The sequence below is a fragment of the Pseudophryne corroboree genome, chromosome 1, assembly GCF_028390025.1.
Source record: "Pseudophryne corroboree isolate aPseCor3 chromosome 1, aPseCor3.hap2, whole genome shotgun sequence".
NCBI lineage: Eukaryota > Metazoa > Chordata > Amphibia > Anura > Myobatrachidae > Pseudophryne > Pseudophryne corroboree.
The window spans coordinates 713,358,853-713,382,768 of record NC_086444.1 but is presented as its reverse complement, the minus strand read 5'-3'; the positions used below and the strand labels follow the sequence as shown (position 1 = coordinate 713,382,768).

General features: G+C 47.3%; 1 protein-coding gene across 4 annotated transcripts in view; it reads left to right on the top strand.

Annotated features, from left to right (window-relative positions):
- TIMM44 (translocase of inner mitochondrial membrane 44) overlaps positions 1-23,916 on the top strand; it is a 211,355-nt gene that overhangs the window by 175,483 nt on the left and 11,956 nt on the right. For all 4 annotated transcript variants that reach the window (XM_063915150.1, XM_063915159.1, XM_063915168.1 and 1 more), the window contains 2 exons: positions 18,923-18,973; positions 21,169-21,258. In XM_063915150.1, the coding sequence (XP_063771220.1) occupies positions 18,923-18,973; positions 21,169-21,258 (141 nt within the window). The remainder of the gene's footprint in view (positions 1-18,922; positions 18,974-21,168; positions 21,259-23,916) is intronic.

Below are 23,916 nucleotides of genomic sequence, written 5' to 3'. Positions count from 1 at the left end.
ATAGAGATATATATATATATATATATATATATATAGATAGCCCTGATGCACTTAGCCCCCTTCAGGGTACAGAATATAGGGATAACAATATGTGTGAGATACACGGAATAGGAACCACACAGCACCTATTGGCACACACAGTCACATGTACAATGCAGAAATTATTACAAACAAGAATAAAACTGCACTGGACTAGCAATACTAAGTAAAGCTATGTATGTATACAGATATAACAATGCACAGTAAATACTTGATGTACACGGCTCAAAAAAATAAAGGGAACACTAAAATAACACATCCTAGATCTGAATGAATGAAATATTCTTATTAAATACTTTGTTCTTTACATAATTGAATGTGCTGACAACAAAATCACACAAAAATTATCAATAGAAATCAAATTTATTAACCCATGGAGGTCTGGATTTGGGGTCACACTCAAAATTAAAGTGGAAAAACACACTACAGGCTGATCCAACTTTGATGCAATGTCCTTAAAACAAGTCAAAATGAGGCTCAGTAGTGTGTGTGGCCTCCACGTGCCTGTATGACCTCCCTACAACGCCTGGGCATGCTCCTGATGAGGTGGCGGATGGTCTCCTGAGGGATCTCCTCCCAGACCTGGACTAAAGCATCCGCCAACTCCTGGACAGTCTGTGGTGCAACGTGGCGTTGGTGGATGGAGCAAGACATGATGTCCCAGATGTGCTCAATTGGATTCAGGTCTGGGGAACGGGCGGACCAGTCCATAGCATCAATGCCTTCGTCTTGCAGGAACTGCTGACACACTACAGCCACATGAGGTCTAGCATTGTCTTGCATTAGGAGGAACCCAGGGCCAACCGCACCAGCATATGGTCTCACAAGGGGTCTGAGGATCTCATCTCAGTACCTAATGGCAGTCAGGCTACCTCTGGCGAGCACATGGAGGGCTGTGCGGCCCAGCAAAGAAATGCCACCCCACACCATTACTGACCCACTGCCAAACCGGTCATGCTGGAGGATGTTGCAGGCAGCAGAACGTTCTCCTTGGCGTCTCCAGACTCTGTCACGTCTGTCACATGTGCTCAGTGAGAACCTGCTTTCATCTGTGAAGAGCACAGGGCGCCAGTGGCGAATTTGCCAATCTTGGTGTTCTCTGGCAAATGGCAAACGTCCTGCACGGTGTTGGGCTTTAAGCACAACCCCCACCTGTGGACGTCGGGCCCTCATACCACCCTCATGGAGTCTGTTTCTGATCGTTTGAGTAGACACATGCACATTTGTGGCTTGCTGGAGGTCATTTTGCAGGGCTCTGGCAGTGCTCCTCCTGTTCCTCCTTGCACAAAGGCAGAGGTAGCGGTCCTGCTGCTGGGTTGTTGCACTCCTACGGCCTCCTCCACATCTCCTGATGTACTGGCCTGTCTCCTGGTAGCGCCTCCATGCTCTGGACACTACGCTGACAACAGACACAGCAAACCTTCTTGCCACAGATCGCATTGATGTGCCATCCTGGATGAGCTGCACTACCTGAGCCACTTGTGTGGGTTGTAGACTCCGTCTCATGCTACCACTAGAGTGAAAGCACCGCCAGCTTTCAAAAGTGACCAAAACATCAGCCAGAAAGCATAGAAGCTGAGAAGTGGTCTGTGGTCACCACCTGCAGAACAACTCCTTTATTGGGGGTGTCTTGCTAATTGCCTATAATTTCCACCTGTTGTCTATTCCATTTGCACAACAGCATGTGAAATTGATTGTCAATCAATGTTGCTTCCTAAGTGGACAGTTTGATTTCACAGAAGTGTGATTGACTTGGAGTTACAATGTGTTGTTTAAGTGTTCCCTTTATTTTTTTGAGCAGTGTATATTACAGGATACTTGTACTTTATATCCCTGTAGTTATGCACTTGTTCTTAACTAACGCTGTTTAAACGACATGTAGAATACTTAAGTGTCCTGTAAATGCACAGCGCTGATGATGCAGGCGGCTTTACAGAGGAGACATTGCCCAGCAGTCCCAGGATCAGCGCAGCTCTGTGTAATGGCTTCCAAATGCTGACAGGGAGAGAGAGAGATGCAGCTCCAGGGTGGGAACACCTGCTGTAGATGGCGCCTGGGGCTGGGTGAGGGGCTACAGGTCAGAGCCTTATCCCCTCTGCTGGACTTCACCACTGGGTACTACGTGGCCTATACTAAATGGATTTTATGAAATCCGACCTGTGCCCCTTGCCCTGGTGGTCTAGTGGGGTCCCTGCACGGCCACAGTGTCCACGCCAGCGGGCACTGATTTCGACGGGTCCGCCTGTGGGACCCTCTTACCTCCTCCCTATGATGCGGCCACGCAACGGAGGAGAGCAGCGGTGATGAGTCTGCCTGATGGAACCGGAGCGCCTCCGCTGTAAGTACCCGGTAACCAGGGCGCGGCTAGGGAAGGTGAGGGAGCTGCAGCACGATATGTCAGACTGACATATAGCACTTTTAAGTGCCTGTGCTGCGGCCTTTGAAGTCTTCTTTCTTCAAAAAAAAGCTCTCCAATAGCTGCCTTCACTGCAGGCACCAACAGTTCCTAGAGGCGGGGATATAGAGGAGGCATAACTAGTAATACTAAAGCATGTACATACACTATATGGACAAAAGTATTTGTCCACACCTGTTAATTATTGATTTCAGGTGTTTCAATCAGACCCATTGCCACAGGTGTATAAAATCAAGCAACTAGCCATGCAGTCTCCATTTGCAAACATTTGTGATACAAAATGGGTCAAGCGTGGTACTGTGATAGGATGCCACCTTTGCAATAAGACTGTTCGTGAAATTTCACCCCTGCTGCAAATTCCATGGTCAATGGTAAGTGATATTATTAGACAGTAGAAGCGTTTAGGAAAAACAGAAACTCCGCCACGAAGTGGAAAATCACGTCAAATCACACAACAGGGTCAATGACTGCTAAGGCGCATAACAGGGACGTGCAGTCAGGGGAGGCAGTGCCTCCCCTGTCATGAATGATTAAGATAATACAAGGAAGATGCATATGACACATATTCTGTGTCATATGTATCTTCTTAATATTATTCTTTGCATTGCTCCCCTCTGTATGTGTTTGGGAGGCACCGATCGTGGTGCCTCCCGTTGTCACTGGGGAAAGTATGGGGAGCGGGGGGCGGGCACGGGCGGGGACTAGCCATGGGCTGTAAAAGCCCATTGAAAATATATGGGAAAGCGGCACCATTAGAGGTGCCGCTTTCCTACAGGGACGTGCTTTCAACCTATGAAAGTACGTCCCTGTCAGTGAGGCCACAGTGATTGGCCAGCGGATCCGTCACTGGATCCGCTGTCAATCACTGTGTCGGCGACGCTGGCGGAGGAGGTGCGGGCGGCTGGATGCGGCGATGGTGTGGGCGGCGGGATGCGGCGGTGGTGCGGGCGGCGGCGATGCGGGTTGCGGCGGCGGAAATTAACCTTTATCCTGCAGAGTTTGGCAGCGGAGCGGTTCCAGTTTAAAAGATGGCGCCTCAGCGTCATTTTTGAAATTCAAGATGGCCGCCGCGAGCCAATCACGGCTCGCCACGTCATCGCCCCGCCCCCTCCGGCTGACTTATATAAGTCAGCGCGAGGCGGAGGAGAGTCAGTCCGACGGCGGAGGAGGAGCAGTGAAGAGCTCCTGAAGAAAGAAGACGCCGGAAGTCCTGGCTGGGCGGCGGCTATGCAAAAGAGCTTAGCAGCCGCCGCCCACCAGGTGAAGACGCTGGAAGCCCTGGGGGGGGGTGGCGCCCCCCAGGTGAAGACGCCGGAAGCCCTGGGAAGGCGGCGGCCACGCAAAAGAGCTTAAAGGCCGCCGCCCCCAGGTGAAGACCCAGTTTAATAAAGCTTATTTCTCTGACGTCCTAGTGGATGCTGGGAACTCCGTAAGGACCATGGGAAATAGCGGCTCCGCAGGAGACTGGGCACATCTAAAGAAAGCTTTAGGATCACCTGGTGTGCACTGGCTCCTCCCCCTATGACCCTCCTCCAAGCCTCAGTTAGATTTCTGTGCCCGACGAGAAGGGTGCACACTAGGGGCTCTCCTGAGCTCTTTGTGAAAGTTTTAGTTTAGGTTTATTATTTTCAGTGAGACCTGCTGGCAACAGGCTCACTGCATCGAGGGACTAAGGGGAGAAGAAGCGAACTCACCTGCGTGCAGAGTGGATTGGGCTTCTTAGGCTACTGGACATTAGCTCCAGAGGGACGATCACAGGTTCAGCCTGGATGGGTCACCGGAGCCGCGCTGCCGTCCCCCTTACAGAGCCAGAAGAGCGAAGAGGTCCGGAAAAATCGGCGGCAGAAGACGATCCTGTCTTCAGATAAGGTAGCGCACAGCACCGCAGCTGTGCGCCATTGCTCTCAGCACACTTCACACTCCGGTCACTGAGGGTGCAGGGCGCTGGGGGGGGCAGCGCCCTGAGACGCAATAAATCGATAAAAAAACCTTATATGGCTAAAATAAATGCATCACATATAACTCCTGGGCTATATGGATGCATTTAACCCCTGCCAAAACATACAGAAAAAGGATGATAAGGACGCAGAGAAAGGGGCGGAGCCTATCTCCTCAGCACACTGGCGCCATTTTCCCTCACAGCTCAGTTGGAGGGAAGCTCCCTGGCTCTCCCCTGCAGTCACTACACTACAGAAAGGGGTTAAAAAAGAGAGGGGGGCACAAATTAGGCGCAGTATATAACAATACAGCAGCTATAAAGGGAAAAACACTTATATAAGGTTATCCCTGTATATATATAGCGCTCTGGTGTGTGCTGGCAAACTCTCCCTCTGTCTCCCCAAAGGGCTAGTGGGGTCCTGTCCTCTATCAGAGCATTCCCTGTGTGTGTGCTGTGTGTCGGTACGTTGGTGTCGACATGTATGAGGAGAAAAATGATAAGGAGACGGAGTAGAGTGTCTGAAATTGTGTTGTCACCCCCTAGGGGGTCGACACCTGAGTGGATGTACTGTTGAAATTGCGTGACAGTGTCAGCTTTGTATAAAAGACAGTGGTTGACATGAGACAGCCGGCTACTCAGCTTGTGCATGTCCAGACGTCTCATACAGGGGCCCTAAAGCGCCCGTTACCTCAGATACAGACGCCGACAGGGGTACTGACTCCTGTGTCGACGGTGAAGAGACAACCGTGATTTCCAATAGGGCCACACATTGCATGATTGAGGCAATGGAAAAAGTTTACACTTTTCTGATAATATGAATACCACCAAAAAAAGGGGTATTATGTTTGGTGAGGAAAAACTTCCTGTAGTTTTCCTGAATCTGAGAAATAAAATGAGGTGTGTGATGATGCGTGGGTTTCCCCCCGATAACAATTGATATTTTCTAAAAAGTTATTGGCAGTATACCTTTTCCCGCCAGAGGTTAGGGTGCGTTGGGAAACACCCCCTAGGGTGGATAAAGCGCTCACACGCTTGTAAAAACAAGGGCTCTACCCTCTCCTGAGATGGCCGCCCTTAAGGATCCTGCTGATAGAAAGCAGGAGCGTATCCTAAAATGTATTTACACACATACTGGTGTTATACTGCGACCAGCAATCGCCTCAGCCTGGATGTGCAGTGCTGGGTTGGCGTGGTCGGATTCCCTGACTGGAAATATGATATCCTAGATAAGGACAGTATATTATTGCCTATAGAGCAATTAAAAGATGCATTTCTATATATGCAGGATGCACAGCGGAATATTTGCCGACTGGCATCAAGTATAAGTGCGTTGTCCAATTATTCCAGTAAAGTGGTCAGGTGATGCGGATTCCAAACGGCATTTGGAAGTATTGCCTTAAAAGAGGGGATGTACCCCAGGTCGCCTCTCAAAATAAGACGCCGTATTATCAGGCGCAGTCCTGGTTGGCAAGCGGACAAAAGGGTTCCTCTTTTCTGCTCGTGACAGAGGGAGAGGAAAATGGCTGCAGAGATCAGCCAGTTCCAAGGAACAGAAACCCTTTTCCGCCGCTGCCAAGCCCTCAGTATGACGCTAGGGCTTTACAAATTCAGGCACGGTGGGGTCCCGTTCTCAATGAATTTCAGTGCGCAGTGGGCTCACTCGCAAGTAGACCCCTGGATCCTTCAGATAATATTTCAGGGGTACAAATTGGAATTCGAGACGTATTCCCCTCGCCGTTTCCAAAAGTCTGTTTTACCGACGTCTCCCGCTGACAGGGAGGCAGTTTTGGAAGCCATTCACAAGCTGTATTCCCAGCAGGTGATAATCAAGGTACCCCTCCTGCAACAGGGAACGGGGTATTATTCCACACTATTGTGGTACCGAAGCCAGACGGCTCGGTGAGACCGATTTTAAAATCTAAAATCTAAAATCTTTGAACACTTGCATACAGAGGTTCAAATTCAAAATTGAGTCACTCAGAGCAGTGATTGCAAACCTGGAAGAAGGGGACTACATGATGTCTCGGGACATCAAGGAGGCTTACCTTCATGTCAAAATTTACCCTTCTCACCAAGGGTATTTCAGGTTATGGTACAGAACTGTATCAGTTCGGACGCTGCCGTAGGGATGGTCCACGGCACCCCGGGTCTTTACTGAAGTAATGACCGAAATGATGATATTCCTTCGAAGGAAGGGAATTTTAGTTATCCTTTACTTGGACGATTCCCTGATAAGGGTAAGATCCAGGGAACAGTTGGAGATCGGTGTAGCACTATATCAGGTAGTGTTGCGGCAGCACGATTGGATTTTCAATATTCCAAAAATCGCAGCTGGTTCCGACGACTTGTCTTCTGTTCCTAGGGATGATTCTGGACATAGTCCAGAAAGAAGGTGCTTCTCCCGGAGGAGAAAGCCAGGGAGTTATCCGAGCTAGTCAGGAACCTCCTAAAACCGAACCAAGTCTCAGTGCATCAATGCACAAGGGTTCTGGGTAAAAATGGTGGCTTCCTACGAAGCAATCCCATTCGGCAGATTCCACGCACAGTGGAACCTTCTGGACAAATGGTCCGGGTCGCATCTTCAGATGCTTCAGCGGATAACCCTGTCACCAGGGACAAGGGTATCCCTCCTGTGGTGGTTGCAGAGTGCTCATCTTCTAGAGGGCCGCAGATTCGGCATTCGGGACTGGGTCCTGGTGGCCACGGATGCCAGCCTGCGAGGCTGGGGAGCAGTCACACAGGGAAGGAATTTCCAGGGCTTATGGTCAAGCCTGGAGACATCTCTTCATAAAAACATTCTGGAACTAAGGGCCATTTACAATGCCCTAAGTCAAGCGAAACCCCTGCTTCAGGGTCAGGCGGTATTGATCCAATCGGACAACATCACGTCAGTCGCCCACGTAAACAGACAGGGCGGCACGAGAAGCAGGAGGGCAATGGCAGAAGCTGCAAGGATTTTCGCTGGGCGGAAAATCATGTGATAGCACTGTCAGCAGTGTTCATTCCGGGAGTGGACAACTGGGAAGCAGACTTCCTCAGCAGACACGACCTTCACCCGGGAGAGTGGGGACTTCACCCAGAAGTCTTCCACCTGATTGTAAACCGTTGGGAAAAACAAAAGGTGGACATAATGGCGTCCCGTCTAAACAAAAAACTAGACAGATATTGCGCCAGGTCAAGGGACCCTCAGGCAATAGCGGTGGACGCTCTGGTAACACCGTGGGTGTACCAGTCAGTGTATGGGTTCCCTCCTCTGCCCCTCATACCAAAAGTACTGAGAATCATAAGAAGGAGAGGAGTAAGAACTATACTCGTGGTTCCGGATTGGCCAAGAAGGACTTGGTATCCGGAACTTCAAGAGATGCTCACGGACGAACCGTGGCCTCTACCTCTAAGAAAGGACCTGCTCCAGCAAGGGCCTTGTCTGTTCCAAGACTTACCGCGGCTGCGTTTGACGGCATGGCGGTTGAACGCCGGATCCTGAAGATCCCTACCCTGGTCAAGGCCAGGAAAGACGTAACCGCAAAACATTATCACCGCATTTGGCGAAAATATGTTGCGTGGGGTGAGGCCAAGAAGGCCCCTACAGAGGAATTTCAACTGGGTCGTTTCCTCCATTTCCTGCAAACAGGACTGTCTATGGGCCTAAAATTAGGGTCCATTAAGGTTCAAATTTCGGCCCTGTCGATTTTCTTCCAAAAAGAACTGGCTTCAGTGCCTGAAGTTCAGACATTTGTAAAAGGGGTACTGCATATACAGTCTCCTTTTGTGCCTCCAGTGGCACCTTGGGGATCTCAATGTTGTGTTGAGTTTTCCTAAAGTCACATTGGTTTGAACCACTCACCACTGTGGACTTAAAATATCTCACATGGAAGTGACGAGTTAGCCCTGGTTTCAGCCAGGCGGGTGTCAGAATTGGCGGCTTTATCATATAAAAGCCCTTACTTAATAGTTCATTCTGAAAGGACAGAATTGAGGACTCGTCCTCAAATTTTCTACCTAAGGTGGTTTCTGCATTTCACATGAACCAACCTATTGTGGTACCTGCGGCTACTAAGGACTTGGAGGATTCCAAGTTGCTTGACGTGGTCAGGACCCTGAAAATACATGTTTCCAGGACGGCTGGAGTCAGAAAATCTGACTCGCTGTTTATCCTGTATGCACCCAACAAACTGGGTGCTTCTGCTTCTAAGCAGACGATTGCTCGTTGGATTTGTAGTACAATTCAGCTTGCACATTCTGTGGCAGGCCTGCCACAGCCAAAAATCTTAAAATGCCCACTCCACAAGGAAGGTGGGCTCATCTTGTGCAGCTGCCCGAGGGGTCTCGGCTTTACAACTTTGCCGAGCAGTTACTTGGTCAGGAGCAAATACGTTTGTAAAATTCTACAAATTTGATATCTTGACTGAGGAGGACCTGGAGTTCTCTCATTCGGTGCTGCAGAGTCATCCGCACTCTCCCGCCCGTTTGGGAGCTTTGGTATAATCCCCATGGTCCTTACGGAGTTCCCAGCATCCACTAGGACGTCAGAGAAAATAAGAATTTACTTACCGATAATTCTATTTCTCGTAGTCCGTAGTGGATGCTGGGCGCCCATCCCAAGTGCGGATTGTCTGCAATACTGGTACATAATTATTGTTACCAAAAAATTCGGGTTATTGTTGTAGTGAGCCATCTTTTCTAGAAGCTCCTCTATTATCATGCTGTTAACTGGGTTCAGATCACAAGTTGTACAGTGTGATTGGTGTGGCTGGTATGAGTCTTACCCGGGATTCAAAATCCTTCCTTATTGTGTACGCTCGTCCGGGCACAGTATCCTAACTGAGGCTTGGAGGAGGGTCATAGGGGGAGGAGCCAGTGCACACCAGGTGATCCTAAAGCTTTCTTTAGATGTGCCCAGTCTCCTGCGGAGCCGCTATTCCCCATGGTCCTTACGGAGTTCCCAGCATCCACTACGGACTACGAGAAATAGAATTATCGGTAAGTAAATTCTTATTTTTCAAGACGTGTGGTGTTTTATTTTAATATTTTCTTTACAGGTGCCAGCGGGCCCTTTATGTCCGGGCATGCTGGCACTTGTGGTTCTCCAAGTGCCAGCATGCTGGGGCAGGCTTGCTGGGACCTGTAGGCTACCTGTAAAGAACAATATTACTATTCTTTGCAGGTGGACTACAGGTGCCAGCAGGCCCTTTATGTCCGGGCATGCTGGTACTTGTGGTTCTCCAAGTGCCAGCATGCTGGGGCAGGTTTGCTGGGACCTGTAGGCCACCTGTAAAGAATATTAACACACAATGAACCCCGCACCCACCGCCACCAGGGGTGCGGGGCATCTCCCCTGCTATGGCATTACTCCCCCTGGCTGGTTCTGCCCAGTGCTGGTTTTACTGATGTGTTGGGGGACCACACTTTTTTTTTTTTTTTTTCGGGGGGGGGGGGGGGCTTGTTAGCTGCCAGTGCCTCCCCAACCAGTGACCTCACCGCACGTCACTGGCGCATGATGCGTAAAAGTCACCAATGCTCTGCTGGTTCCATAGCTGAAGAGTTCCACACTTCCACTGGCATTAATGTAATCACAAAAACTGTAGCGGGAGCTTAATGGAATGGGTTCCATGGCCGAGCAGCTGCATGCAGGCCTCACATCACCAAGATCAATGCCAAGCATCAGATGGAGTGGTGTAAAGCATGGCGTCACTGGACTGTGGAGCAGTGGAAACGTGTTCTGTGGAGTAACAAACCACTGTTTGGCAGTCATATTGGCGAGTCTGGGTTTGCGGATGCCGGGAGAACATTACCTGCCTGACTGCATCATGCCAACTGTGAAGTGTGATGGAGGTGGGATAATGGCATGGGGCTGTTTTTCAGGGTTTGGGCTAGACCCCTTCTCTCCAGAGAAGGGCAATCTTTATGTTTCAGCATACCAAGACATTTTGGACAATGCTATGCTTCCAAGTTGGTGGCAGCTGTTTGGGGAAGGCCCTTTTCTGTTCCAATAGGACTCTCTGCCCCAGTGCACAAATCAATGACTATAAAGACATGGTTGGAATGGGCTCAAATTCCCACAGAAACACTCCAAAATCTTGTGGAAAAGCTGTTATAGCTGCAAAAGGAGGACCAACTCCATATTAAAGTATATGTATTTGAATACAATGTCATTACAATACCTGCTGGTGTAATGGTCAGGGGTCTGAATACTTTTGTCCATATAGTGTATCATGATGTAACCAAATAACATACAGTGATATGAAACCGAAATATACATATGCATTTATTTGGTTAAGTTGGGCATACACTATACAATTATCTGCCAGATCATCTGTCCAATCTGGCTGGTTGGAATGACAATCTGGTAATGGATGGGAGCAAATGGCAATTGACCATTTGATCCCAAACACTGTAAAACAGACAAAAACTGTCATGCAGGCAAATTGTTTAAATCATGGATTAAGACAATTTGTCTGAATAACCGTTTTTGTCTGTTTTCCAGAGTTTGGGAGCAAATGGTCGATTGTCAGTAGCTCCCATACATTACCAGATTTTCATTCCAACCAGCAAGATTGAATTGCAGCTATATGGGTATTCTGTAGAGCGGAATCTACAATGTACAATTGAGGCTGTGAGTAGTCCAAAATTATGGTGTGTATTATCCTTCTACAGAATATTATGAATGTTAGAGTATGAAAACAAACAGCCATTTGTGTCAGTGTGTATATATTCAGGACACTCAAGTTTAGAAAGTCTGCGCCAAGGGTCTATGCAAATGCAATTGCGATTTTCTAGGCTATGGAGCTGCTAATGTTAGCAAGTGAAGGTGCCATCCAGAAATGAAAAGACACCCACCAAAGCCATCATAAACTCATTCGCTATTACGTACACATGCACAGCCTGTACGCAAAGCGAAGAACATCAGAACTAAGGGTTGGTCTGTGGCTATGCAGATTGGGTGCAGATGCCATGTTTGTGCATTTACAAGCTTGCAGCTGACAGGATACACCCTCTGTAAACTGACATGACACATACCCTCACCACAAACTGCCTGTTAACACCACCAAACAGTCACTTTCTGTCAATCACTTTTTTATGACCTCCTCATTGCGAGCGAGAATACAGTGGCACCTTGGCGCATGTGCTTTGTGATTGCAGCACATGCGCAGACTTCCAATAATTGCTCTGATGCTTGATAATCAGCCATTCCTGCAAACATGAATAAGGCCCTAAGTACAAGTAATAGTATTACTTTATTCTTATGGTCTGATAGTTATATAGTTAGCCTATATAGTAGCTGGACCGTTCTCCTGACGGGTGTTCAACGTCATCCTTCCTCTGTTAGTCTTCATGTTGTAATTACCCTGTTGCAAGTAGGGCAGTACTCTGTATGGAGATCACAGCTGCCGTATGTTGTTCATGCTAAGTAGAGTAATGAACAGAGTTCTGGCCACACACAATGTTCTATGTTCAATGTTCTCATCAGGTTATGTCTCACATGTGCAACCCCCCCCCCCCCTCCCCACTCCATTCATTGTACTTGACATTCCCATAAACTAATTGTGCTTCTCTCAATAGTGTGTGTTCCATCTGCCCCTCAACTCACTTATATCCACACACTCATGCTTTATTTTACCAAACATGGCAACCTCCTCCCAGTTCGCATGCACATCTTCGTCTGTATCCCATATGCCATCCTCACCAGTCTGTGTCTGGTATTAACCCCTTGGTCGTCAGTCTATTTCTAACTTAATCCCATTTTCAGCTCATTCCCCACTGCCTCATCCTATGCTTTTTAATACTTGCTTTTGCCCCACAAGTACTTATTTACCTGCTTTATTATTTCAAATTGCTGTGGAAACTGAAGCTTGCACATGGCATGGGCATTGCCCCATGAAATCTGAAGGGAAATTAGCCAGTGTCATAGTAGTGATTGAAGTCGCACCCCTCACTACCAGCCTAAATTTGCTCACTTTTGTACTCAGCCCTACGGGGCTGTGAGCCGAGTTCAGGCTGTCCTAATGTGCTGCTGTTGCCATTGCAGCTAATTGGATTGAGCCCTGTGTCTGGAATTATGTTGCTAATGGTATTATCTAATTGAATACAGTGATTTAAATGTAGTTTCTCTTTCATCCACTAGGGGACACTGGAGCATCCATTTACATTAGGGGTGAGAAGCTTGCAACCGGAGGTGTGGCACAATCTAAAATTAGCATTGTGTGCACAGCCGGCTCCTCCCCCTTCACATCCCTCCTCCCTCAGTTTGGAAAATTGTGCCAAGGAGGTACAAGCACAAGAAGGGAGCTCTTGCTCCTTGAAGATTTATTTAATTTATTTATTTTTTCATTTATACTGGTTCAATCCCTCCTAACTAAAGGGAGGGTGCAGGCTTTCAAAGACAAAGTGCCCGATCCCACCTAATGAAAGGGGGTGCAGGCTTTACAAAAGAAAAGAGTCTGCGTCCCCCTAATAAAAGGGGGACTAAGTTAAACATGGAGGGACAAGGATTCCTGCTAAAGGGATCTGCATCTCTCTGAAGACGCCAACTGTGAGTACAGGTTGTTAGAGGCTGCGTTTAACATAAGCAGGGCAGTCATGAGGGCTAAAAATATTATTTCACTTTCCCAGCACAGGGGCCAGCGGTCACATAGTGTGGGGCGTCCCCTGTCAGCAGGCGCCACTACGGGGCTTAGAGTAGATCAATCCGAGCGGGCCGGTATCCTTGAGTCAGCACGCGCCGCTACGGGACTGAAGGAGAGCAGTCCTGGCGCGAGCGGGCCAGCGGTAACACAGTGTGGGGCGTCCCCTGTCATCAGTCCCAGAGCGCGCTGACCTGCGGTCACGCTCTGGGGAGCGGGCCAGTTTCAGTTAGTCAGGTGCCGCCGGCCAGTGGCATCGCACTGTATCCCCTGTCAGCAGCCGCTACGGGACCAGGAGGAGAGCGGTCCCGGAGCGCGGCGGCCAGAGTGAGTGCAGCACGAGGGTGATTCCTTCGGTCGTGTGCGGGGGCGGACAGCGGGGATCGAGAGTGCACAGTGCGCTCTGTCAACTTCCCTTTTGTCAGCGGCCCAGAGTTAATGTTTAGAAAGGGAAATAAGGTGTATAGAATTTTTTTAAAGGCGGCCATCTTTTTATTTCCAGTCAGGCGCCAAATATATGGGGCATGGATGAGCCCTCCCACTCTTTAAAAGAAAGGGATAAACGAGGGATTTTTGTGTAGTTACAACTCCCTCTGCTGGCGAAACTAGATATTAACTCCCTCTGCTGGGGAAATTTATATGAATCCTATGAGGATCTAACCTGAAACATGAGTCTTATCAATATTTTCAATGGATTTCTATTGCAAAGATCCTGACGAAAAGCCGAGGAAGCAAGTGGATTCCAACACTACCATCGTAACTGACCTACAGTTGGGTGTGTGAGGGTTGCAAGTCGGCTGGTTTTAAAATGTATTTATTTATTGTTTGTTTCTTTTTTTGTTCTCTTCCATTTTAGAGAAGCAAAAGTTACCAGCCGGACAATCCGATACCCTTGCTTCCGTCTTCTATCACAGTCTTTCTCTTCCTAGTTTAAAGGGTGAAAGCGCTGTCTGGTACGGGGTTTAGTCAACACGCAAAAGACGGGTTGGCAGCAGCGGGGTGTGCGATTCCTGCTTAAATATGGACGCTCCACCTGGGAGCAATGCTCCGTCTGGGTCATGAGAAGACAACCTTGCAGATAGACTCTCTAAGGTGATGACAGAATCACGCAAGCAGCAATCGGATGGGCTGCGGGATTCTCAAAAAAGATGGAAGAATGTCTCATCAAATTGACACCGCTCGCAAAAAAAAATAAAATGTGCGCAAGGCAGTTAAAACACCTCTTGCTATTATGCGGAAAGAGGAGGAGGGTCTTCTCATTAATACAGAGGGTGAGTTAATTAAATCTCACCTGGACGCTGATTTTCCGAAAGAGGACACTGAAATCTCTGGTTTGGATCCCTTAATTGACGCAGTGAAAGAGATCCTAAACTTTCAGGTAGAAGACGTTACGGATCCAGAGGATTTCGAGTGATTCGACTCTCGAACACCGCTTTCAGCAGGATTTCCCATTCCTAAACCTTTTCTATCTCAAATGAGTAAGGTTTAAGGACGAACCCTGATAAATATTTTCAATTTCCGAAGCGGTTTAAGTACTTACCCCTTACCTAAGGGTGTAATGAATAAGTGGGAGACTCCATCAGTAGTGGATGTTTACCTAGGAAGGTGTCAAAGAATACAATCTTACCAATTCCTAAGGTAATGACTTTAAAGGATGCTTCAGATCATAAGGTTGACACAGCTTTGAAGTAAATCTTTATAACAAGGAGTACAACACAGAGAACTACGATCGTCTGTGTTTGGGTAAACAAGGCTATGGGAGCATGGTCTGGAACATAGCTTGAAAGAGATTCCCAAATGGCGGATGACATTCGGGAATTGGATTCATACTTGGTCAAGCCTCTAAGGATATTTAGCACAAGGAGCCTCTGATGCCAATAAGGCGGTAGAATCCATCCCCTTTTGGGGGTGAGATACCTTTCGGTCCACAGTTGGACAAGTGCATTTCACATGCTACAAAGTCCACATTTCTGCCTACTCCTTATACAAGAACCATTCCACAGGTTGAGAGTGGTTATTCGGGACCAGCGTTTAATAAATTGAGATCGCTGTCCTTTCCAGCGGGGGCAGAGGTAGAGACCGCTCATAGGCAGCAAACAATGGTTAGCTGTGGCATAACTAGAACAGCGGCCGCCTGCAATGCTTGAAGACCCGGGTTCGATACAGAGTTCGGCACCCATTTATTTGCCATGACGACCTACCAACTCACCTGGGGTCCCCCCTGGGTAAGCGCACGTCTGAAAGGTTTTCGGGACATCTAGGCCAAAACCACACCTGAACTTTGAATAACCAACCTTATCTCCCAGGGGTACAAACTGGATTTTCAACAGGGGCCTGACTACCAGTTTTGTTTTGTTTTTCACAATGGGTCTGCCTCAGGCTTTCAGAAAGCAAAAGCTTTAAGGCCAGTACTCACTGGCCGATGTCAGAGAGATGTGTGCTGACCGCTCAGCACACATCTCTCCCGGCGCTCAGCACAGCGCGATCTGTGCTGAGCGTGCGGGGGGAGACGGGGGGGCCGCTCACTTCACCCAGCGGGTGAAGTGAGCGACCCGCTAGATTGGCCTGCATGCAGGCCAATCTAGCAGCAGCGATAGCGATGCACGGGGCTGCGCATCGCTATCGCTGAGGGGGCTACACACAGAGCGATCGTGCTTAAAATCTAAGCAATCTAGTCAGATTGCTTAGATTTTAAGCAGCGATCGCTCCGTGAGTACCCCCCTTTACTGACAGTAATTCCAGATTTGCTACAGTCAGGGGTCATACTCCAGTTCCCGTCTCGCAGAGAGGAACGGGTTTTCTATTCCGATCTTTTTGTCGTGCCGAAAGCCAGACAGAACGGTCAGACCGATACTCAATGTAATGGTTTTAAACCAATTTCTAAGGGTCTATGAATTCCGGATGGAATCATTCCAGTCGGTCATGGCAGGCTTGGAACAAGGCCATTGCATGGTATCCATGGACATAAAGGAGGCATATCTGCATATCCCAGTCTGGACACCATCAGGGTGTTACTGTTCGGTCTATCAGCTCCAAGAATCTTTACGAAAATCAGGGCAGTCATGATTATACCTTATATAGACGATCTAAGGAATAGAGCAATATCTCAGGAACTGCTCATCAAAGAGGTTCAGACGTTGCATCATTTTCTCATTCAACATGAGTGGAGTGTGATGTTACAGTAATCCGACCTCATGCCAACTCCGTGGATTCAATTCTTCGATTTCATCTTGGCCACGGTACCATTGAGAGTATTCTTACCAGAGCATAAGGTCCAGGTCCTACAAAGATTAGTTGCTCAGGTACTGAGACACAGACGTTTTCTCTACACCTCTGTGTGCAACTTCTCGGGAAGAGGCCGTTGTTCTACGCTATCCAATACGGCAGACTTCCTTTTCGACAATTCCAGATAAACCTCATTGCTTAGGGAGCAAGTTCGCACTGGTTTCTATATCAAAGAATCCGGTTTCCACCGCGCATACGAACCTCCTTAAATTGGTGGTGGTTACATAGGAATCTCGCAGCTGGCAAGAGATTCGGCATTTGGGATTAAAGGATCCTGACAACAGACGACAGTTTCAGAGGTTTGGGTGTCGTCTTAGAAAAACATCAGTTTCAGGGCAGATGGACGTTACTGGAGTGCAACCTGCCCATAAACATTATCGAACTGAGAGCGGTGTACTTAGCCGAAGACCTAGTCATGGGTCAACACGTCAGGATACGGTCGGACAATGTCATGACGACGGCTTGCTTAAACCGTAAAGGAGGAACAATGAGCAGGAAGGCGCCAAGGGCTGACACAAGGTTCTTGTTGTCGGCAGAAATGCGACGCCTCATCATCGGCAGTGTTCATTCCAGAGGATGAGTACTGGGAAAGCAGATTCTCTCATGTCGCCAGGACATGCATCCGGGAGAGTGGTGCCTACACGGATGTTCGACATTGTGGTATGGAGATGGGGTCTACCTCAAGTGGACCTAATGACGTCTGGACAAAAACATCAGCTGCCCAGATAGGTGTCCAGGACAAGGGATCCAGCAGCAGACGCAGTGGACGCATTAACGCTTCCTTGGTGTTGCAGGAGGGTTTAAATTTTTCCTCCTTTCCCACGCATACCCAGGTTTCTGAAAGGGTTGAAAAGAGAACGAATGTGGGCGATCCTGATCGCACCAGACTGATCCCGCAGGAGTTGTACTCAGAACTGCAAGGATTACTAGGGTAAGATCCTTGGCGGTAACCTCGGAGGGAGGACCTGTTATCTCAGGGACCGTTTCATCACCAGTCCTGCACAGGTCGCGTTTAACGGCGTGGCTCTTGAAACCCGGATATTAAGAGACAGAGGGATACCAAGAACGGCCATTTCTACGATGTTTGTCGCTAGGTACTACTACATAGATTGGAAGAGATATATGGCCTGGTATCAAGTACGTGGGTGGAATTCGACGAACTTCCACTTATCCAGACTTCTAATTTTCCTTCAGGCCAGTCTAGAGGTAGAACTGATACTGGGCGTTCTGAAGGTTCAACTTTCGGCTCTCTCCATCCGGCATCCTTGCCAGAGGTCAAACCTTTTTACTGGGGGTTCTGAGCATACGTTCCCCTTTTCGTCGTCCTACTTAATTTTGGAGTTGGAGTTTTTTGAAGACTCCAACTTTTAAGCCGTTTGCAAGAAAGACCTGAAATATCTCTTAGGAGATCACATTATTGCTTATCTTGATTTCGGCCAGGCAGGTTCATGAGTTGGGAGCCCTATAGGGTAGACGTCCTTTTTTTCATTTTTCAGGCGGATAGGATGGAATTCCGTACAGGAACAGATTTCCTTCCAGAGTTTGTTTCGGGGGTTCACGTAAACCAGCCATGCATGGTCCCCTCTTCCTAGGGTCTTGCAGATGGGTCTTGCAAATGGGGACGTGTCTTTGCATGTTGTCCGAGCTTTTAGGGGTATACGTGTAGGTTACATCGACTTTTCCGAAGGTCGGACCAATTGTTTTGTTTTTAGATGGGCCAAAGAAGTTTTGGCCTGCGCCTATGCAGTCTTTTGTCTAGACGGATTTGACTTGCCATTCGGCAAGCTTATATTTCCTGTAACACAGGTTTCGGTTCAGGCGGGTGCTTCTACCACCCGATCAGTGGGGGCCTCATGGGCGAATGCCAGAGGTGTTTCCAATACTCAGCTTTGCAGAGTGGCAACGTGGTCTTTAGCCCACACGTTCACGAAATATTACAGGTTTGATAACTTTGCGTCCGGAGACTCTTAAGTTCGGACGTTTAGTTTTGCAGGCCACCGACAGCACTCCCTCCCTTGGGGATAAGTTTGGGACGTCCCCTAATGTAAATGGATGCTCCAGTGTCCCCTAGTGGATGAAAGAGAAAAGAGGATTTTGGTACTTACCGATAAATCCATTTCTCTGAATCCTCTAGGGGACACTGGACGCCCGCCTCGGTGCTGTCAGCCTGCTGTGTTCGAAGTTCTTGTTTAAACAGTTCGTACAAACAGCGTTCGTTTTTCGGTTAACCGTTTCTTGAATACTGTTTGACATGTTGTACGGTTCGGTTCCTCGCCAGGTGCTATAGTATCATGTCCTATTCTCTCAGTCAAATTTTCCAAACTGAGGGAGGAGGGATGTGAAGGGGGAGGAGCTGGCTGTGCACACAATGCTAATTTTAGATTGTGCCACACCTCCGGTTGCAAGCTTCACGCCCCTAATGTAAATTGATGCTCCAGTATCCCCTAGAGGATTCAGAGAAATGGATTTATCGGTAAGTACCAAAATCCTCTTTTTATGTAATCTGAGTTAATACGAGCAATATTGGTTTTACTATTGTATTTCTGTATTGTAATGGTTAAAAATATAAATGTTGTGTTTTTATAAACTGACCCTTAAAATTACCCTTCCCTTGTTTTCTAGGCTATAATTAGAGGTGATCTTGATGTTCTTAAAGACTGGTGTTATGAAGCGGTAAGTCTCGTTTTCAATGCATTTAAGCATAAAACACAAAAAAGGAGCAGTTCTCTATTTTGGAATTGCATAACTATGAGCTTTAGCTAGCATTGGGAAATCCATGTGGAGATAGCAGTGAGACAGTTTCACAAGATAATACGAAAGATATAGTCACAATACAGAAGGTACTGGAGGCTGACTTGCTCAAATTTGATTACCAAGAGAAGTGGGAGTGAATGTGTGTAAGATGTAGGAGCTGTATGATAGGTAGGAAGTGAACCAGGAAAGAATTGTGACAAACAGCCAATAGAGTGAAGAAGGTGGTGATTAACTGTGTCAAAAGCAGTAGTGTGGTCAAGGAAGAGGAATATGGGGAAATTTTATGTTGTAGGTATATTATTAGGGTGTGGTTCATCAAATCGACAGTATCTAGGTTGACAATGTTTAGGTCGACCACTATAGGTCGACATGGATGGAAGGTCGACAGGGTTTCTAGGTCGACATGTGGTAGGTCGATAGGTTTAAAGATCGACATGAGGGTTTGGTTTTTTTGGTGTCGTTTTCTTCGTAAAGTGACAGGGAACCCCAATTAGTGCACCGTGTCCCCTCGCATGGCGAGCGAGCTTCGGGCAAGGTGCCTCGCTCCGCTACCGCTTCGCTCGGCACAGATTACCGTTCCAATCGTAGTCCATGTGGATCGTTAAGTATGAAAAAATGGAAAAAAAATATTTTTTTTTTTTAAAAACTCATGTCGACCTTTAGACCTGTTGACCTAGAAACCCTGTCAACCTTCCATCCATGTCGACCTAGTGGCTGTCGACCTAAACATTGTCGACCTTCAGACCGGATCCCATATTATACAGTGAGGGAGAGATGGAGTGGGGAAGTCTGGAGAATACTGTCTATCGGGCAGATTGTAGGATGAGTTGAGTGCAGACACTGTATTGTAAAATGGTGTGTTGAGAATGAGGAAAATTATTTTGTATGGTGTAGATGGCAATCATAGGCTACAAAGATGTTAAGGGAATAGAAGAATAGCACCCAAAATGTGTATGGTAATTAAGAAACGATGTATGTTAAATCTTGGATAAACCTTCTAGGATTATCTGATGGTAGTACTAGCTCTTTGTTGCTGAAGCGATCAAATCATTTTAGTAGAACAGTGAAATAAAAAATGAAGTTAAAATCTGTTCTATAGTACTCGTCAGGATAATAATTGGGTTACTTCTATGTATGAGAGATGGGTGCTCAGTTGTCCTTGAGCAAGAATGCATTCTACCACTGTTTTGCATATCTCGGCAGATAAGAACCACTTGGCCCATCTATTCTGACAATGTACTGTACATACACATGCTGACACACTAGGGTTAATTTTTGATGGGAGCCAGTCAACCTACTAGTATATTTTTGGATTGTGGGAGGAAACCTACGCAAGCACAGGGAGAATATACAAACTCCACATAGGGCCATGGTGGCAATGTCTTATGCATAGGTTGTGTGCAGAGCACCGTTTGGTTGTATTTCCCCAAAAACAGCTGATTGAAAAAAAATATCAGAAATAGTTTCCTCCCTTGATTTGCACACACACCTCTTTTTTTTGCCAATACAATACTAATGTAGAAGTATACAAAATTTCATTATGCTTTCTAAATCACAGTTCTTTCTGTTTTTCATATTTGGAGATGTGTTTTAATTCTGTAGGAGTGTCTATAGATAAGATTGTTTACTCTAGTTGACTTTTGTTTAGTAAGGAGTGTAGCCACTGGTTTAGTCCTGACACCACCTCTAATCACACATCACCTGAACAGTTACTACACAGCTATGTGGCCCCCAAGATGAGCAGAAACAAAAATGTTATCATTTATTTAAACCCTGCAATATTCTGTGAAAAATGGAAGGAGTGATGAAAAATGCAATGGTAGCGCCTAGTAAACTGTGATATGATGATTGACAGCAAACAGTTGCCCAGGCTAACTCTCAAAGTTGTAATCTTAGGTCCCACTTGTACATCTCTAGATGTGGTGCTGGAATTTGTACTCTGTGTATGTTGCATATGGGGTGGAGCTAGGATTTCTGTCACTCGGTAAATACGCAGCTCGGGTTCCATCTCTTATCTGTGCTGGCTGGTGGAACATACTTTCATCTGTGAAACTATGATCACAGCTGTACTACTGTATCTGATCATTACATTGATAAATGTTTTTCCCACTTAGACCTACAGTCAGTTGGCTCACCCTATTCAGCAGGCCAAAGCTATGGGTCTTCAGTTCCACTCCAAGATCCTGGATATTGACAATATTGATGTAAGTTATTTTTTATACTAGTATCAGAAAATGTTCCTAAACATATATACGTCTGCTATGTGCTGATCTCTTGTTCCTGTTAATACGTAGCTGTGGTTTGTATAAAATACATAACTCTAAATATTAAAAAGGATGTCCTCTTCTGGGGGAAGGTTTTAACAAAACCCCCCATGTTATTAGCAGCATGGCAGGATCCCTTACACCAGGAGCACAGCCTACACCATTGAGGATCACAGAAGACACAGGGTATAGGGATTTTATACCTGAGTGATACATATGGTATTTATATTGATTTTTATTTTTTCTAACGTCCTAGGGGATACTAAGATGGATTAGTACCATAGGGTATAGATCGGGTCCATAGGCGCCTGGCACTTTAAGAAGTGTTCAGTGTGTGCTGGCTCCACCCCTCTATGCCCCTCCTATAGACTTAGTTTAGAAAAATGTGCCCAAGGAGCCGGGTGCATTCTCTGGAGCTCCAGAGAGTTTTCTTCAGAAATGTATTTAATTTATTATTTTCTCTATCGTCCTAGTGGATGCTGGGGTTCCTGAAAGGACCATGGGGGATAGCGGCTCCGCAGGAGACAGGGCACAAAAAGTAAAGCTTTAGGATCAGGTGGTGTGCACTGGCTCCTCCCCCTATGACCCTCCTCCAAGCCTCAGTTAGATTTTTGTGCCCGGCCGAGAAGGGTGCAATCTAGGTGGCTCTCCTAAAGAGCTGCTTAGAAAAGTTTAGCTTAGGTTTTTTATTTTACAGTGAGTCCTGCTGGCAACAGGATCACTGCAACGAGGGACTTAGGGGAGAAGAAGTGAACTCACCTGCGTGCAGGATGGATTGGCTTCTTGGCTACTGGACATTAGCTCCAGAGGGACGATCACAGGTACAGCCTGGATGGTCACCGAAGCCTCGCCGCCGGCCCCCTTGCAGATGCTGAAACGAGAAGAGGTCCAGAATCGGCGGCAGAAGACTCCTCAGTCTTCTTAAGGTAGCGCACAGCACTGCAGCTGTGCGCCATTTTCCTCTCAGCACACTTCACACGGCAGTCACTGAGGGTGCAGGGCGCTGGGAGGGGGGCGCCCTGGGAGGCAAATGAAAACCTTTTTTGGCTAAAAATACCTCACATATAGCCTCCGGGGGCTATATGGAGATATTTAACCCCTGCCAGAATCCGTTAAGAGCGGGAGACGAGGCCGCCGAAAAAGGGGCGGGGCCTATCTCCTCAGCACACAGCGCCATTTTCCCTCACAGAAAGGCTGGAGGGAAGGCTCCCAGGCTCTCCCCTGCACTGCACTACAGAAACAGGGTTAAAACAGAGAGAGGGGGCACTAATTTGGCGTTAGAAATATATAAAAAAGATGCTATAAGGGAAAACACTTATATAAGGTTGTCCCTATATAATTATAGCGTTTTTGGTGTGTGCTGGCAAACTCTCCCTCTGTCTCTCCAAAGGGCTAGTAGGTCCTGTCCTCTATCAGAGCATTCCCTGTGTGTGTGCTGTGTGTCGGTACGTGTGTGTCGACATGTATGAGGACGATGTTGGTGAGGAGGCGGAGCAATTGCCTGTAATGGTGATGTCACTCTCTAGGGAGTCGACACCGGAATGGATGGCTTATTTAGGGAATTACGTGATAATGTCAACACGCGCCAAGGTCGGTTGACGACATGAGACGGCCGACAAACAATCAGTACCGGTCCAGACGTCTCAAAAACACCGTCAGGGGTTTTAAAACGCCCGTTTACTTTAGTCGGTCGACACAGACACAGACAGGGACACTGAATCCAGTGTCGACGGTGAATAAACAAACGTATTCCTTATTAGGGCCACACGTTAAGGGCAATGAAGGAGGTGTTACATATTTCTGATACTACAAGTACCACAAAAGAGGGTATTATGTGGGATGTGAAAAAACTACCGTAGTTTTTCCTGAATCAGATAAATTAAATGAAGTGTGTGATGATGCGTGGGTTCCCCCCGATAGAAAATATGGGCGGTATACCCTTTCCCGCCAGAAGTTAGGGCGCGTTGGGAAACACCCCTTAGGGTGGATAAGGCGCTCACACGCTTATCAGAACAAGTGGCGGTACCGTCTATAGATAGGGCCGTCCTCAAGGAGCCAGCTGACAGGAGGCTGGAAAAATATCATAAAAAGTATATACACACATACTGGTGTTATACTGCGACCAGCGATCGCCTCAGCCTGGATGTGCAGAGCTGGGGTGGCTTGGTCGGATTCCCTGACTAAAAATATTGATACCCTTGACAGGGACAGTATTTTATTGACTATAGAGCATTTAAAGGATGTATTTCTATATATGCGAGATGCACAGAGGGATATTTGCACTCTGGCATCAAGAGTAAGTGCGATGTCCATATCTGCCAGAAGATGTTTATGGACACGACAGTGGTCAGGTGATGCAGATTCCAAACGGCACAAAGGTGTATTGCCGTATAAAGGAAGAGGAGTTATTTGGGGTCGGTCCATCGGACCTGGTGGCCACGGCAACTGCTGGAAAATCCACCGTTTTTACCCTAAGTCACATCTCTGCAGAAAAAGACACCGTCTTTTCAGCTTCAGTCCTTTCGTCCCTATAAGAGTCATATCTGCCCAGGGATAGAGGAAAGGGAAGAAGACTGCAGCAGGCAGCCCATTCCCAGG